General features: G+C 32.6%; 1 protein-coding gene across 2 annotated transcripts in view; it reads left to right on the top strand.

Moving 5' to 3' along the window:
• Window positions 1-18,673, top strand: part of MSH4 (mutS homolog 4) — a 129,685-nt gene that overhangs the window by 99,558 nt on the left and 11,454 nt on the right. For both annotated transcript variants that reach the window (XM_031016390.3, XM_031016388.3), the window contains exons 16-19: window positions 5,047-5,165; window positions 6,495-6,623; window positions 13,691-13,865; window positions 15,398-15,486. In XM_031016390.3, coding sequence (XP_030872250.2) covers window positions 5,047-5,165; window positions 6,495-6,623; window positions 13,691-13,865; window positions 15,398-15,486 — 512 coding nt within the window. The remainder of the gene's footprint in view (window positions 1-5,046; window positions 5,166-6,494; window positions 6,624-13,690; window positions 13,866-15,397; window positions 15,487-18,673) is intronic.

The raw sequence follows: 18,673 nt of genomic DNA, 5'->3' as shown, positions 1-18,673 counted from the left end.
GGAATTGAAAGGACATTTTAGCTAATTTCCTTCGCCTTGTAAGAATACTGTCTGATTCATGTAAGACATAATACTGTGATTTGAATTAGCTATGAGGAGCTAATATATATGTATATATGTATGTGTGTGTGTGTGTGTGTGTGTGTGTGTGTGTATATATATATATATATATATATACCAGCCAGGAGGCTTCTGTAATAATGTAGATAAGAAAGGTTGAGAAACTTTTTGATGGAGGTTAAGAGAACAGAGAAAATACAAACATATACCACTTAATAATATATGCTATATGTATATATATAGGGTATATATATACCTTCTATATATAATATAAATATATATATTATATACATTATATATACAAAATATATATATATAATACCGTATATATACTACCTAGTATATATATACTCACACTGGGTGTGTGTGTGTGTGTGTGTGTGTGTGTGTGTGTATATATATATAAAGGTATGTAACATTTTGGTTTTCACATATACTTTCACCATTTTCCTCCACCTCCCACCTCAGGTGGTATCCTGAGTGCGTATATATATATATATATATATATATATATATATATATATACACACACACAAACACACACACACACACACAAACACTGGGTACATATATATATTCGTATAACCTTCACATTTATTTCACATTTATATAGTGAAGGTAATATATATGTATATGTAAAGTATTATATGTATTATATGTATATGTATTATATATTGCATATGTATTATATAATATATATATTATATATTATAATACATATTATATTATATATAATATATATTATATAATATTATATACATATTATATAATATATATGTAATATATATAATATGTATTATAATATATAATATATATTTAAGGTATTATATATAATACCTTATATATTATATATATAATACCTTATAAGGTATTATATATAATATTATATAGATTATATATATAATACCTTATAAGGTATTATATATAATATTATATATTATATATAAATGTATATATTATACATATTATACATATATTATATATTATATACATATATTATATATAATATATATTTTGTATATAATATATGTATATATGTAATATATATAACCTTCAAATTTATTTCAGTTATATAATGTGAAGGTAATATATATGTTATTTTGTATATATAAAGTATTATATATAATGTATTATATATTATATAGTATATATAGTATATATAATGTATTGTATATTATATAGTATATATAGTATATATAATGTATTATATATTATATAGTATATATAGTATATATAATGTATTATATATTATATAGTATATATAGTATATATAATGTATTATACAGTATATATAGTATATATAATGTATTATATAGTATATATAATGTATTATATATTATGTATAGTATATGTAATGTATTATATATTATGTATAGTATATGTAATGTATTATATATTATATAGTATATGTAATGTATTATATGTATTATATAGCATATATTATATATGATGTATTATATAGCATATATGGTATATGTGATGTATTATATATAGCATGTATGGTATATGTGATGTATTATATATAGCATGTATGGTATATGTGATGTATTATATATAGCATGTATGGTATATGTGATGTATTATATATAGCATGTATGGTATATGTGATGTATTATATATAGCATGTATGGTATATGTGATGTATTATATATAGCATGTATGGTATATGTGATGTATTATATATAGCATGTATGGTATATGTGATGTATTATATATAGCATGTATGGTATATGTGATGTATTATATATAGCATGTATGGTATATGTGATGTATTATATATAGCATGTATGGTATATGTGATGTATTATATATAGCATGTATGGTATATGTGATGTATTATATATTATATATTATATATAGTATATATGACGTATTATATATTATATATAGTATATATGATGTATTATATATTATATATAGTATATATGATGTATTATATATTATATATAATATATGATGTATTATATATTATATATAATATATATGATGTATTATATATTATGTATTATATATTATATATAATATATATGATGTATTATATATTATGTATTATATATTATATATAATATATATGATGTATTATATATTATGTATTATATATTATATATAATATATATGATGTATTATATATTATGTATTATATATTATATATAATATATATGATGTATTATATATTATGTATTATATATAATATATATGATGTATTATATATTATATATTATATATAATATATATGATGTATTATATATTATTATATATTATATACACGTTATTATATATATTATATATAATGTATTATATATTATATAATGTATAATATATAAATATATAATTATTTATAAATATATAAATTATACATTATACATTATATACATTATAATGTAGAATATATAAATATATTATATATAAATGTATACATTATATATAATATATTATATACATTATATATAAAATATGTATATAGTTATTATACCTTATATATACTACCCAGCATATATATATACTCACACTGGTATATATCTATATCTATCTATATATATATATAACCTTCACATTTATTTCACATTTATTTTCCTAGAAACTCCATAAGAAAGTTGTATTTAAAATCTAAGTTCTGCTCTCTGAGGGCAGGACCCATGTCTGTTTATTTACCCTAACACATAGAAGGGCTTCAATAAATATGTATTGAATTTCTATAAAATGAGGAAAGTCAGGCTCAAAGACTTGCCCAAGATCACCCAGTATAAATCCTTTACCTTAGTCTTCCCCACTGGCCCCAATATGCCGTTTGACTCTGTGTCTCCACCCAAATCTCACCTTGAATTGTAATCCCACGTGTCAAGGGAGGGACCTGGTCGGAGGTGATTAGATCATGGAGGGGGGGGGGTTCCCCAATGTTGTTCTTGTGATAGTGAATTCTCACAAGATCTGATGGTTTAAAAGTGTTTGGCAGTTCCCACCTTGCTCTCTCCCTCTCCTGCTCCCATATGAAGACGGTCCTTTCTATTTGCCTTCTGCCATGATTGTAAGTTTCCTGAAGCCTCCCCAGCCATGCAGAATTGTGAGTTAATTAAACCTCTTTTGTTTATAAATTACTCATTCTCAGGGAGTTTATAGCAGGGTGAAGCAGCAGACTAATACACCCCAGTAGCTAATATTGAGTGTTCACTATGCCCATCACTGCTCTATATACCTTGCATGATAATACGCATTTCACATTTATCTGCCTGGAAACTGGAAGTGTTATCTGGTTAACACTCATAAAAATATGATAAAGATTATTAACTCCATGTTATAGATGAGTAAGTCAAAGTATTGAGAAGGAATTTGTCCAAGATTATATAGTTTGTAAGAGGCAGCACAAGGATTCAAACCCATGCAGCCTGACAAATAATCTTTGCCCTAAATTAGCAAATTGTCCCCACCCTTCTCCAGAATCTTAAGAAGGTAGCAGGTCATTCCTGTTTTCTTGGAAATGGACAGTTTGTTTATGTTTTTGTTTTTGTTTTCAGCCAGAAAGTTCTGATTCAAATTCTGGCTCTATCACTTCATTATTTATTTTCAGCAAACATTTATCATGAGATTATGTGTCAGAAGCCACTCTAGGTTCATAATTCATCCTTTTAGGAAAACAAGCAAAAAAATAGAGTAGAATGGAGGAGATACATCTTTCTAGTTTTGTGATCCTGAGCCTCCACTTTTTCATTTGTAAAATGAGAAAAATAATTCCCAATTTATTGGGTTATTTTGAAAATTAGGAAGAGTGGATATAAAATATCTAGTATGTCGAATGGTATAGGTGCAGTTATTATAATTACTACTGTTATGATTATTACTTTTATTTTCATTAATATTAGTCTGACTTTTGGTTTCTTTTCTTGCTACTCCTTATTCCTCAGAGTTAAGCCCTATTCTTTATCCTTTTTTTGTTTTTAATCTTGGAGTAATCTGGCTTTGGTTTTTTTGCTGCTATTATTTCACCATTTTACCTATACAGAATTCTGTATATGTGGTACATTTCCCTTTCAACTATTTGTATATTTTATCTTCTTATAATGTTAGAATGCATTTTAGATTTTATTCTATATTGAGACTGGTGCATTAATCAGATTGATTTGTTTTCAAAAAATGAATATTTTAGATGGGTTAGCACAATAACTTCTTGGGCAGAAACAGTCTTGTGGGTGAAAATTCACCTTTTTTTCTTTTTATTAAATGTTTTGCTTTTATTTTGCTTCTGAATGTTTCTCCATGTTTGTAATCACAGATATTTCTTTATATCTTTTTATAATGATTTTATTAACTTCAGCTTTATAGGCATTTTCTTCAGATTTTCATATTTCTTTTTTTAAATTTATTTTATTTTTGACATAATAATTGCACGCATTTAAGAGATACATAGTGATGTTTGAATACATACCATGTATAATGGTTAGATCAGTGTAATTGGCATATTATATTCATAAGCTTTATAAGCATTCCCTTCACATTTTAATATTTTGAATGTTCTTTATCATTCAAGTAAGTTATTTAAAATTTTTATTGTGTTTATAACTGTCTGTTTGTTATGTACTTGAACATTTACTGCCTTATTTGAACTTCTGGATAACTTTGTACAGTAGGTAGGGCAACTTTTTTTTTTTTTTTTTGAGACGGAGTCTCATTCTGTCGCCCAGGCTGGAATGCAGTGGCGCGATCTCGGCTCACTGCAGGCTCCGCCTCCCTGGTTCACGCCATTCTCCTGCCTCAGCCTCCCGAGTAGCTGGACCACAATTTCCCCCCAACACGCCCGGCTAGGACTGGGAAAGTTTAAGTGCTGTCTAAGCTTTTATAATAAGGGATAGAACTGGGGTCATGTCTTCTAATGCCATATCTAGTGTTCTTTCTACCATATAATCCTTGTAAATAATCTGAGAAGTACAAAATGTTATTAGTAATTATATTTTATAAACACATTTCAATTTATCTTGACCTTATATTTTACAGGATCATATGTTCCAGCAGAATATTCTTCCTTTAGAATTGCTAAACAGATTTTTACAAGAATTAGTACTGATGATGATATCGAAACAAATTCATCAACATTTATGAAAGAAATGAAAGAGGTACCCAAATAAAACTTTTCTTATGTTAAAAACATTAAATTCTCTCACTAATGGCCAGTTATCACATAAAATATTTTTATACTAAAATATGCAGATGTTGCTTATACCCTTTTCTAAGAGCCAGAGGGCAGTCAAAGACAGCCTCCTAATTTCTGTTTTATGTGGAAATGGAAGACAATGTTTAATTGAAAATATAATTTTAAGAGAAAGAGCTAGCATTATTAAGTAATAAAAGTGTGCCTAAATGTTTTTATAGGAAATACGTAAAAGACTTCAGAAAACGATAACTGGTTCAGTACCGTTTTGCATAGTATTTATTGTTCTTCATAGGCTTGATTTTAAAACAAAAGATTACTGTGTTAGAAGGGTTTCAAAAGTCATCCTCTTCTTTGTCCTCATAGAATTTTCACTCCCTGTACCAAAGTATCACCTATTTCTGATTGAGCAAACGTCAAGTAGGCTTTAGAACTGAAGGAATTAAGTGTAACTCTTGGGATATCTGTATTATGAATTTAGGATCACTGTTTAGTTGGAAAATTTTCTTCAAGTAGATAGGTGGTGACTAAAGTTATCATTTGTCCCATGATTTATATAATTATTTATTGTGTATTGAATATCTATAATAGATCGTAGCAATATATTAGGCACTTAAGGCGTATTTTTAAATGGTCCTAGCACTCAAAAAGCTTAGTCTCATAGAAAGGTAAAATGTCCATCAAAGCTACTATTGTGTCATAATATAATAAAGGTAAAATTCTATTTTTGAGAAAGAGGTTAATAATCTTCAGTGGAAAAGAGCACTTCTGTCAATTTAAGTCTTAGTCTCCATTGGTCATGGATTTAAATTTATTTGTTAAACCAAGAATCAAGACTTAGGTATTATTTTCTTAAATTTTTCTTTACTTCATCTTTACAGGATATAGAGTAATACTTAAATAAATTTGAGAGATGGTTTTGGATATTTTATAGCAGTAACTGATTAGTCATTTGTGGAGAAGAAAATGACCATCTTTGTGCTTAGTTTAAACATTTAATTTATTGCATTTTTTCACTGTATCTAAAGCATCAATATTTTAGATAATGGTTATTTACTCTGTTGTCTCATATACATATGCATATGTCTATTTATGTACACATCAGCTATTCTACTGGAATTATTAGTCATGAGATTTTTAGAAAAGAAAACAATATTATTTTCTGCTCAGCAGGATGTCTCTAAGAATACATTTCAGATGAACTTATAAAGAGACTGGGTTTCTCATCATTTTTTCCTGTGATATTGACAGCTGTTTGGTTACAATGAATAAATATTAAAATTATATTTTTCAGATAGCATATATTCTACATAATGCTAATGACAAATCGCTCATATTAATTGATGAACTTGGCAGAGGTACTAATACGGAAGAAGGTATTGGCATTTGTTATGCTGTTTGTGAATATCTACTGAGCTTAAAGGTATTCTTTTATTTTAAGTATATTGATTTTGAGTCCTTCTTTATGTATCCTTTTATTATTATTGAATTTTATGGACACCCACAAATAGCTTTTAAAACAATTTGGATAGTAAACACATATCATCGCATTTATATTTTTGTTCCTTCATTTCCAATGAAAGTGGGAATCATTAGTTTGATAGCCATGATATAGATAAGGAAAAGATGAAATCAAGAAATTCAAATAATGCAAAATTAGTCAGTTGGCTTTAATTTCGTCAAATTCAGTAGCAAAATATGAAGGTCTTTCAGTAATTGCCTCCATGTGCAATGATGTTGACTATGATGTTACAACAGGAAGGAAAGCACTAGGCAACTCAGGTAACTTTACAGAAAATCTATTTTACCTACCTAAGTAAATTTTATTCCTTTAAAGAAAGTAGTTTTTCACAAATCAACTATGTAAAACATTGATTTTTGCTCTATTAAATTAATTTATAAAATATCTTTTTAAATGATCACTCACAATATATACAGATATGAACAAAACTGAGATAAAAATACTTTTTCTTATTTAAGATACCTTAAAATGTCCCTAAGATGAAGTTATTTACCTTAAATGAAAGTCCATAATGATTTATTTATTTTTATTATATTTATTTATTTTTTGAGACAGGGTCTCACTCTGTTGCCCATGGTGGAGTGCAGTGGCGCAATCTTGGCTCACTGCAACTTCCACCTTTCAAGCTCCAGCAATCCTCCTGCCGCAGCCTCCTGAGTAGCTGGGACTGCAGGCATGCACCATCATGCTTAGCTAATTTTTGTATTTTTAGCTGTGACGGGGTTTCACCATGTTACCCAGGCTGGTCTTGAACTCCTGGGCTCAAGTGATCCACTCACTTCAGCCTCCCAAAGTGCTGTGATTGCAGGCTGAGCTGTCATGCCCAGCTCGTAATGATTTATTATATAGAATGAGAAAAATCTATTTTATGCTTAAAGGTATGTGATAAATCAAAAGTAATGGTAATAAACAATATTAGTCTTTGTAATTTTGAATGTGTCAGTTTCAATTTCTCATATAAATAAAGTGCATATATTACTTAAGATTAAAAGCTAATTAGTGCCTCTGATGGTTAATTTTACATGTCAGTTTGACTGGGCCACAGAGTGCCCAGACATTTGGTCAAACATTGTTCTGGATATGTCTGTGAGGGTGTTTCTGGATGAGATTAGAATTGGTAAACTGAGTAAAGCAGATTGCCCTCCCTAATATGGGTGGGTCCCACTCAATAAATGCAAGCCTGAATAGAACAAAAAGCCTTCCAATGAGTAAGAGGAAACTCCTCCTTCCTGGCTGCCTTCAATATGGAAGATCTGTTCTTTACTACCTTCAGACTCAAACTGAAACATTGGCTTTTTCTGGGTCTGGAACCTGCCAGCTTTGGACTGGAGTTGTACCATTGGCTCTCCTGGACCTATAGCTAGCCCATTTTAGACCTTGGTACTTGTTAGCCTTCATAAATCACATGAGCCAGTTTCTTATGATGAATCTCTTCACACGCACACACACACACACTCTCTCTCTCTCTCTCTCTTTCTCTCTCTCACTCTCACTCCTGCCCCGCCCCCTCTCTGTTGGTCCTCTTTCTCTGGAGAACCCTAATACAAATCTTGGTTCTGGTATGATCTGACAATAGTGGTAAGTAAAATATCACTATCGTATACTCTTAATCAACTGCTTGTAAGCAGCAGAGATCCAGGTGATTTTATATATGATACTTCCAAACATTTTTGGCAAACTAATGAATATAATGAAATTGGCTGGTTGCTCCTAGTGTCACTAGACAAAGTTGGGAAAGCAAAGGATGAACTCAAGGATTCAAATTGCCAGCTCAGGCCCCCACCCAAGGGACTTCCAGGCACTGCCCATCACATACTTGGTGAGGGCCTGCCTGTTACTACCAGGAAGAACCAGGCATCACATGTGTCCCTAGATCACAGCAGGGGGGCTGTAAGAAGGGCAGGGTTTCTTAACCTGGGATCCATGGATCCCCGGGCTGCATGAATCTGAAAACTTGAGTTCAGAAGCCTCAACTTAGATGGGAAAAAAGCCTCTTTATGGTCACTAACTTCTACTCGAAATTGAGCCTTTTCTTCCAGGTGAATGCAGGCAAACAAGCACACCAGGGTTAGCAGGAACTGTGCTTTCCCTAGCTAGAAACCACAGGTGTTTTCCAATTCTGTGACGGTGGCTGTAGACACCAGGAAATGTGCATCACTTCCTCACTGCTTCCAAAAGCAGGACTTAATTAGCCTTGCTGCTATTTAATGCATTATTTAATGTGTTAACTTAGAAGCATGTGTGTTACTTTTTAACTAAAAAATTTTAAATAACAAAAAAGCACCAAATTGCCAGCTCATTGCTGCATAAATGACTTGAAAGCACCTAAATGTGCCCTGAAGGAAATCCTTATCTCCTATAGTCACAGGGTTGAGATTGCTGAAAATCAAACCCAGAATCTCATCCTATGCCAGAATTACAACACAAGTTGAACTCCCAGCTTTATAGGGTATCTCCTGTTAAAGTGAGGGCATTAGTTGGGAAGGAATGGGAGACTACCAGTCGGAATAGGAATGTGTAGGGAGACACTGATGAACCTGGGGACATTTAGGCCCTAAATTCTGATGAGTTGTCTTTGCCAGTAGAAGAGACCACTTCACCGCATCTGAGGGGATTAACCTAGCATTACCTGAGGAAACTGTAATGGCATCCCAGCCAATGCTGAGTCTTCTCAAGTCGCACTTCCACCACATTTCTTTGCTTCTAGACCTATAACTAGATCTCTAAAGGTGAGGTACAAAATGTGACTATAAGGAGATACATTGCACTCTGAAAGAACTACTTGAATTTTCTACTTTATACAGACAGAAATCCATGGAACATGCATGGGAATGTATTCTAAGGGTGTGGGATAAGGGTGGAAGGAACATAAAGTTGGATTAGGCTGAAGTTTTTGATATGGGCTTACTAAGCCAGGTGTGCATTTAATGTTGCAACTCAAAGAGTTAGAAAGCGATCTAACAGTTTGATTGACTGGCTGAAAAACAGACCAAAAGTTGGCCCACCATGAATGAGTTGCCTTGGTTTAATGCAGAGGAAGGGATTCAAAGCTTAGGGAGGTTGGAATGTTAGAGTGGGTTTGTCATTTAAGATCACTTACCCATCCTGGAAGAGTCCAAATGACATACCTTTTACCATGACTATGAGAAATAAATTTGTGAGAGGAGCCCTGGCAGCCTTACGAGCTCTGTTGTCACTCTTCTATGTAGGACAGACATTACGGCCCACCGTAAGGCCTTTACTGCAGGGACTGAATTGGAAAACCCAAATTGCAATAGGAATAATTGGATCCCAGGGTGGTAGAGGCCAAGCTGTGCCACTCAGCCACCAAGGACAAGGTGGAAAAGTTACTGTAATGGGAAGCAGAGTTAAAGCAGCAATCAGAATAATCTGACTTACACAGACCTATGGCTTTGGATAGGAGAGCTACTAAATTCTGACTTGATCTGAATAAGCATAAAAGTTCTAGGTTGAGGTTTTATGCATGAGATCAGCAACAGGAGCCTGCAGTCACCAAGACTGACCTGGCTATAGCCATTACTGCATGCCCAGTCTGTCGGCAGCAGAGACCAACATTGAGTCCCCTTTATGGTACCATTCCCTGATAGCAGATTGATTACATTGTACCACCTCTATTATATTCATATTGGAACAGACACTTATTCTGGACATCAGTTTGCCTTCTGTATGTGTAATGTTTCTGCCAAAACTAACATCCATGGACTTAAAGAATATCTTATCTGCCATTATGGTATTCCACACAGCATTTCTTCTGATCAAGGAACTTACTTCACAGCAAATGCAGTGCTGCAAAGGGCCTGTGCTCATGGAATTCACTGTTTTGACTGTGTTTACCAACCATCTTGAAGTAGTTGGCTTGATAGACTGGTGGACTAGTCTTTTAAGGACTCAATTACAACACCAGCTAAGTGGCAATACCTTTCAGGACTAGGGAAAGGTTTTCCAGAAGGCTGTATATGCTTTGAATCAGCTTCCAATATATGATGCTGTTTCTCCCATTGCCAGGATTCATGGGTCCAGGAATCAAGAAGTGGAAATGGAAGTGGCATCACTCACCATTACCCCTAGTAACTCAAGGGCAAAATATCTGCTTACAGTTTCTATAACCTTGCTCTGCTGACATAGAGGTCTTAATTCCAAAAGGAGTATGCTTCCACCAAGAGATATAGCGATAACTTTTTGACCTGGAAGTTGAGACTCCTGCCCAGCCACTTTGGCTGTCTTATGCCTCTGAATCAACAGGCAAAGAAGGGAGGTATTGTGTTGGCTGAAGTGATTGATCCTGATTAGCAAAGGGAAATTGGACTACTACTCCACAATGCAATAAAGAAAGAATATGTCTGGAATACAGAAGATTCCTTAGGGTATCTCCGTTCTGTCATGCTCTGTGTTAAAGGTCTGTGGAAAACTACAACCCAATCCAGGCAGGACTATGAATGGCCAAGACCTTTCAGGAATGAAGATTTGGTTCACCCCACTAGTTAAAGAGCTCTGACTAGCTAGGGCTTGCTGAAGCCAAAGGAAATACAGAATAGGTAGTAAAAGGAAAAGGTAGTTGTAATTACCAACTACAACTCTTTACCAGTTAGAGAAATAAGGACTGTCTGTAATTGTCATGATTATTTCCACCTCATTTGGTATGATTTTTTTGGTGTGTATATATATACATATATTAAACAAATATTTTATTTCTTCTTATTCTCTTATAATGTAACATAAGATGTGTTGACTTCACATCATATATTTAAGTATTGCCAGTTTCACATTATAGTATTTAAGTTATGAGATATCAAGAAGAATGAACGTCACTCAGTGACGTTACCTCCTTTTCTGGAAAAGGGGTTAGTGCTTTCTCAGTTGTGCTGAAGACAATTGTATCAGATTAGAGGGAAGTAAGACCTAATTATTGTCTTCATTTGTAGATTAAGTGTGGTATAAGGAGATGCCTATGGATGCCAAGTTTACAAGGGGTGGATTTGTGTTGAATAGTTTTATGTGTCAACTTGGCAAGGTCATGGGGTGCCCAGACATTTGGTCAAACATTCTGGGTTTATCTGTAAGGGCATTTTTGGATGAGATTAGTAGACTGAATGAAGCATATTGCTTTCCCTAGGGTGGATGGGTCCCATCCAATAAATTGAAAGCCTGAATAGAAGAAAAAGGCTGATCCTTCTAAGAATAAGAGAGAACTTACTGCCTTCAATCTGAAATACTGAAATACTAAATTGCCTTCAGACTCAAACTGAAACATTGGCTCTTTCTAAGTCTACAGCTTGCAGGCATTTGGACTGGAGTTATTCCATCAACTCTCTTGGGTCTCCAGCTTGCTGACTGTAGATTTTTGATCTTGCCAGCCTCCATAATTGCATAAGCCAATTCCATATAATAAATCTCTTTACACACATACAACACACACACACACACACACACATATCCTATTGGTCTCTTTCTCTGGAGAACCCCATCTAATACAGTATCTGTTTTCTTTTTTTTAATTTTTTTTTTGAGATGGAGTTTTACTCTTGTTGCCCAGGCTGGAGTGCAGTGGCATGATCTCAGCTCACTGCAACTTCCACCTCACAGGTTCAAGCATACAGTATCTGTTTCCAAAGTATTCTACAATAGTTTAAAATAGTGTTTTTAGTATTACTTTACAATATTATTTTCTAGTATAAATAATTTAATAAAAATGTAATATTGCTACTTATTTTAAATTTAATTATTATTTTCTAACACAGTATCCTTAGTGCCTAGCACAATTCTTGCAATAGATAGGGTCTGAATAATTATTTGCTAAATTGAATTAACCTGAAATAGAGTTTACAAAGTTCCTCTAATAGATTGGTTTGGCATATAACTTTTAAGGACATTATTGTTATTGAATATAGTCTCTACCTTTTAAATAGCTTACTGTGTTCTAAATATTTCCTGTAGCTTTATAAATTTGGTTTTGTTTTATACTCCTTTTGATTTGTTGAGTAGGTATTTAAGAATTTTCATTTTTCTGTCATATACAAAATTATTCCTTCCCTTGCTTTTCACTTTCCATAGTTGATAGCCATTTTGCCAATCAATTATTTGTACTGTCTTAATATTTAAATTTCCACTGAACACCTACCTAATTTGTCACTCATAATGTCTTAAAACATAACTGGTTATTCAGATCTCTATCTGCCTTAGTAAATGCTGGGCTGGAAATCTTGTGCTGGCTGTAAGTCACTTGAACCACTTTCATCAAAATCACCTAAAGTACTTACAGAAAATGCCATTTCCTGGGGCCCCACATTAGAACTACTGGTTGACAATTTTTCAGGGGATATGTACCAAGAATTTGCATGTTTAACAGGCTCTCTAAGGGATTACTAATGTTTTAGAGCCATTATCTTAATCAGTGTTCTCAATCTTTCTTTTTCCTCTACCAGTACCTAACCCCAAACACAATGAAGTCTAAAAACTAAAAACTTTTGGAATTGGACATACCTAAGACAATCTCTTGATTCCACTGCCAAAACCTACTTACAACTAGGGAGGCTACTTTTATAGTTAAGTTTTTTAAAAATTGAGGAAAATATTATTTTTTTGCATGTGAGTTACCTTCCTAATAAATGATTACCTCAATTCATAGCTTTGTTTCTGGTAAACTTCATCTTTTCAATATCTTCAGATATATTTTTTAGGATTTTATTTTCAGTTTTGTTCTCTTTCCCATAATGTGGCATACATGTCTGTGCACAAACATAATAAACATATCTTCTTCATTTAATATAAAATCTCAAAACATTTTAAAATGGATTGATAATGTTAGCCTCCAAATTATTAGTTTTATTCCTACATCTCTGCCAAGCTACTTAGAAAATTAAACTAAAATTTTATGTTCACATAGTTAAAATAGAATTCTCTAGTTAATTTTTAAAGTACTAATATTCATTGTCTGTTATATATTCCAGGCATTTACACTGTTTGCTACACATTTCCTGGAACTATGCCATATTGATGCCCTGTATCCTAATGTAGAAAACATGCATTTTGAAGTTCAACATGTAAAGAATACCTCAAGAAATAAAGAAGCAATTTTGTATACCTACAAACTTTCTAAGGGACTCACAGAAGAGAAAAATTATGGTACTGCATATAGAAATTATACCTATACGTTCAAATACTATATATTCTCCTAAGACAAACTTTCATCTCTTCTTTACTTGGCTGTTAATCTAAGGAAATTTTCTCATTCTTTTGAGTGCTTATATTCTCTTAGATTGTATTTTCTATGTTAAGCTCATTGTATCTATATCTAGATATATAAATCTTTTTAAATTTTTATAAGCCAGTAACTATGTAAAAATACAGTGACAGCTGAAAACCCTAGAAGTATTAGTTTCCTTAGAAAATGTAATTTATCTTATATTTGCAAGTTATATAATGAATTGAAAATTATATATTTTCTACACAATCTTTCAGTAGCAGGGTTCTTCCTCTGTTTTTCTTCAGGTTCTGGGTACTTGAAAATTGAATCTAAAATCTTAAATCTTAAAAGAGAATGTATTACCAAACCATATGATTTTTTTTTTTTTTTGAGACAAAGTCTCACTCTGTCGCCCAGGCTGGAATGCAGTGGCACTATCTCTGCTCACTGCAACCTCCACCTCCCGAGCTCAAGTGATTCTTCTGCCTCAGCCTCCCTAGTAGCTGGGACTACAGGCATGCACCACCATGCCCAGCTAGATATTCTTCAACTTGATTAGATACTTTCTATTTAAATCATTAAGTCTCACAGATTCAGAGAATTTTCAATTGGTCTGTACGTATAAGTTTCAAAAATTATTTTAGCTATGGATATGACCCTTCGAGGGAAAAAAACCATCTTTGTTTTGCTATTTGAAATGGGAAATCAACTGGATTACTTATTTATATCAGATGTTTAAAATTTATGAGCCTCAATTTCATGATCTATGACATGGGAATAATTTTTTATATATGTAGAGTTGCAAAAATTCAATGAATTATCAAATGTGAGCTGTGTGGCACACTGCTTAGCAATTACTTACGTCTCAATAAATTTCGATGTTGCTTCTATTTCTAAAGCAATAAATACAGTAAGCTATTGGTGTACAGTAGAAAGCCATATGGCATTTATACAATAAAATTAAGCTCCAAAAACATGAGAATTATAATTGATACTTTGAATTTGCATGTAGATTACTCACCAACTGTTATATCTTCTGAGAAATTCCTGTCTCATTGATTTAGGTGGGTGAATGTTTAGCTGTAGTGTTATCCCTGTGACTAGCTATTATCTTCCCCTGCAAAATTCATATGCCTTTTGACCTTCTGTTAACCAACTATATTTGCAAATGGAATTTCAATATTATTATTTTCTAACTATCTCTTTTGTTCCTGATATCTCGGAGCTATATTGAGAGGTAACTGATATTCTAATTTGCCCTATGTGTCTTGGATAAGTAATTAAATCTAATAATTGGCAAGTTGTTATCCAGAATTTTAGAAAGCTCAATTCTGAGAATTATTGAGTAGTTCAGAAGTGCCTCTAGAAGGGAAGTTTAAATCTGTGACTAAAAGATTAATACTAGTTAAAACAAGCATAAAAATGCCAGCAGTAACAATATTGAAGCCAAATTTAAAACAAATAATTCTAGGATTAAAAGCTGCAGAGGTGTCGTCACTTCCACCATCAATTGTCTTGGATGCCAAGGAAATCACAACTCAAATTACGAGACAAATTTTGGTAAGAAACTTTGTTCTTATTTGTTCTTCAAATTAAAAAAAATACTTTTAGTGTAGATTTTTATTATGACCTTTGATCTAAATATATAATAATTAATATAATAATTAAAATATTTAAAATTAAAACCTAATTTCTAAACAAAGAAAATTAATTTTACTTCTTAAAACTCTTTTGGTTTGGTCTATTATAATCCTTGCAGCAAATCAGCTAACAAGCTAGGAGATAAAAATTAAACAGTTTAGTTTCTAAAATAATTATTGCTATACTAACTTTATGATGAGGAAATAAATCTATTTTAAGTGGACATTAAAAATGAAAATCACTATGCACAATATTTGTATAATTATATATTTTTTATAGTTTTCAAAGCTTTTCTACTCATCATATGTAAGCCTCAGAACTCTTCATGAAGTAATTAGGTCTTTATAGTAAAAGATTAAAAAAGGATTACTTCTACTCTTAATTTTACAGGTTCACAGAAGTTAAGTGATTTGTTAGGAAGCAGTAGGTTCAACACTAAACTCACATATGTTGACTCAAAATTTGGAAAATTTTGGTTGCTTTATATAAGGTTTTTGGTTTTGGGGTTTTGTTTGTTTGTTTTTTTGAGATGGAGTTTTGCTCTTGTCATCCAGGCTGGAGTGCAATGGCATGATCTCGGCTCACTGCAACCTCCGCCTCCTGGGTTTAGGCGATTCTCCTGTCTCAGTCTCCTGAGTAGCTGGGATTACAAGCGCCCACCACCACACCCGGCTAATTTTTTTTTGTATTCTTCGTAGAGGTGGGGGTTTCGCCATGTTGGCCAGGTTGGTCTCGAACTCCTGACCTCAGGTGATCCACCAACCTCGGGCTCCCAAAGTGCTGGGATTACAGGTGTGAGCAACCGCTCCCAGCTGCTTTACAGTGTTTTAAAAATGCAATGTGTTCAGTAAACTGACCTAGGTGCAGTGTGATATTTTCTTCAATAACAATTTTCTGTGTCCATCACTCTTTCTTAACCTGTCTTCCATTTTTAATTCCTCTCTCCTTTAAGTTCCTCTACTGTCTCTGTGACTTCACTTGCCTAATTATTATTTGAATCTCTTAGTCAGAAATTTTAACTGTTCTGTACTCTGAAGAAGCTCTTATTACCTAACTCTTTAGAGTTCATCTTACCACATTTCAATTATGGACCACCTCTCTACTAGCCTTCTAGTAGGCTTTGATTCTCCTAATGAAGTTTGAAAAATATTCGAAACAAGCTATTTTTATCCACTGCAAATTCATATATTCTGATTTTAGTTGAATATTTTACTGGATAATTGTGATTTTTTTCTTTTTTTAATTGATAATAGTTGTACATATTTTGGGGGTACATGTGATATTTTGATACTTGCATGCAATGTGTAATGATCAAATCAGGGTAGTTGGGATAGCCGTCACCCCAAACATTTATCTTTACTTCATGTTGAAAACATTGCAATTCTTATCTTCTAGCTATTTTGAACTATACGACACATATTAACTATAGTCACCCTACTGAACTATCGTACACTAGACTATTTCTTCAATCTAACTGTATTTTTGTACGCATTAACCAACCTGTATTCATCTCCTTCCTCCTCCAAACCCTTCCTAACCTCTAGTAACCATCAATGAGCTCTTCACCTCCATGAGATCAACTCTTTTAGCTCAGGCATATGAGTGAGAACATGTGGTATTTGTCTTTCTGTGCCTGGTTTATTTCATTTAGCATAGTGATTCTTTATCCATGTTGCTACAAATGCAAGGATTTCATTTCTTTCTTTTTTGGCTGAATAATATCCCATTGTGTATATTTACCACATTTTCTTTATCCATTCGTCTGTTAATGGACACTTAGGTTGATCCATATCTTGGCTATTGTGAATAGTGCTGCAATAAACATGGGAATATAGACATCTCTTTGATATACTTATTTTCTTTCTTTTGGATAGAGGCCCAGCAGTAGGACTGCTGGATCATATGATAGTGCTATTTTTAGTCTTTTGAGAACCCTCCATACTATTTTTCATAGTGGCAATACTAATTTACATTCCCATCAACAGTGTATGCGCATTCCCCTTTCTCTATCCTCACCAGCATTTGTTAATTGTCTGTCTTTTGGATAAAAGCTATTTTAACTACGTGAGATGATATCTCATTGTGGTTTTGATATATATTTCCTTAATGACTGGTGATGTTGAACATTTTTTCATATACCTGTTGGCTATATGTTTGTTTGTTTTGTTTTTTAATCTTTTATTTCACTTATGTTGTTCCCTCTGCTAAGAATTTAATTCCTCTTCCTCCATCTACCTCATCCATATAATTTTTATTTAACATTTTTACCTAGCTCAGATGTGAACTTCCCCAAGAAACTTCCCTGAATTTTTTTCCAGGGGAGCAATGTACTCATTTCTTGTTCTTAAGGGCCCCTTTTCACAACAACTATGATGTAGTTGCAATAATATACCCACATTGCCTATTTTTTGTTTATTTTTATTTTACTTTATTTTAGATTGAGGGGGTACATGTGCTTGCTGGTTACATAGGTATATTGCATACTGCTGTGAGTTGGGCTCCTAGTGTACCCAATAGCCAGATAGTGAACATTGTACCCAATAGGTAATTTTTAACCCTTGCCACCTCCTACCTTTCCCCCTTTTGTCCCCAGTGACAGTTATTTCCATCTTTATGTCCATGTGTACCCATTGTTTAGCTCTCACTTATAAGTGAGAACATGCAGTATTTGGTTTTCTGTTTCTGAGTTAGTTCATTTAGGATAATGGCCTCCAACTCCATCTATGTCGTGTAAAGGACATGATTTCATTCTTGTTTATGGCTATATAGTATTCCATGGTTTTCTTTATGCAGTCAGCTATTGGTGGGTGTTTAGGTTGGTTCTATGACTTTGCTATTGTGAATAGTGCTGTGATGAACTAGGTACAGGTGTTATATATGTGTGTGTGTGTATATATATATATATATATATATATATATAGTTCTTTTAGTTCTTTGAGAAATCTCCATAAGGTTGAACTAATTTACGTCCCCACCACCTGTTGGCTATTTGTATGTCTTCTTTTGAGAAACATCTATTCAGATGTTTTGCCAATGTTTTAATTGGGTTTATTTGGTGGGATTTTTTTGCTATTGAGTTGAGTTACTTAGATGTTTTGGTTATTAT

The sequence above is a fragment of the Gorilla gorilla genome, chromosome 1 (genome assembly GCF_029281585.2).
Source record: "Gorilla gorilla gorilla isolate KB3781 chromosome 1, NHGRI_mGorGor1-v2.1_pri, whole genome shotgun sequence".
Taxonomy (NCBI): Eukaryota; Metazoa; Chordata; class Mammalia; order Primates; family Hominidae; genus Gorilla; species Gorilla gorilla.
This window is presented reverse-complemented; position numbering and strand designations above follow the sequence as displayed.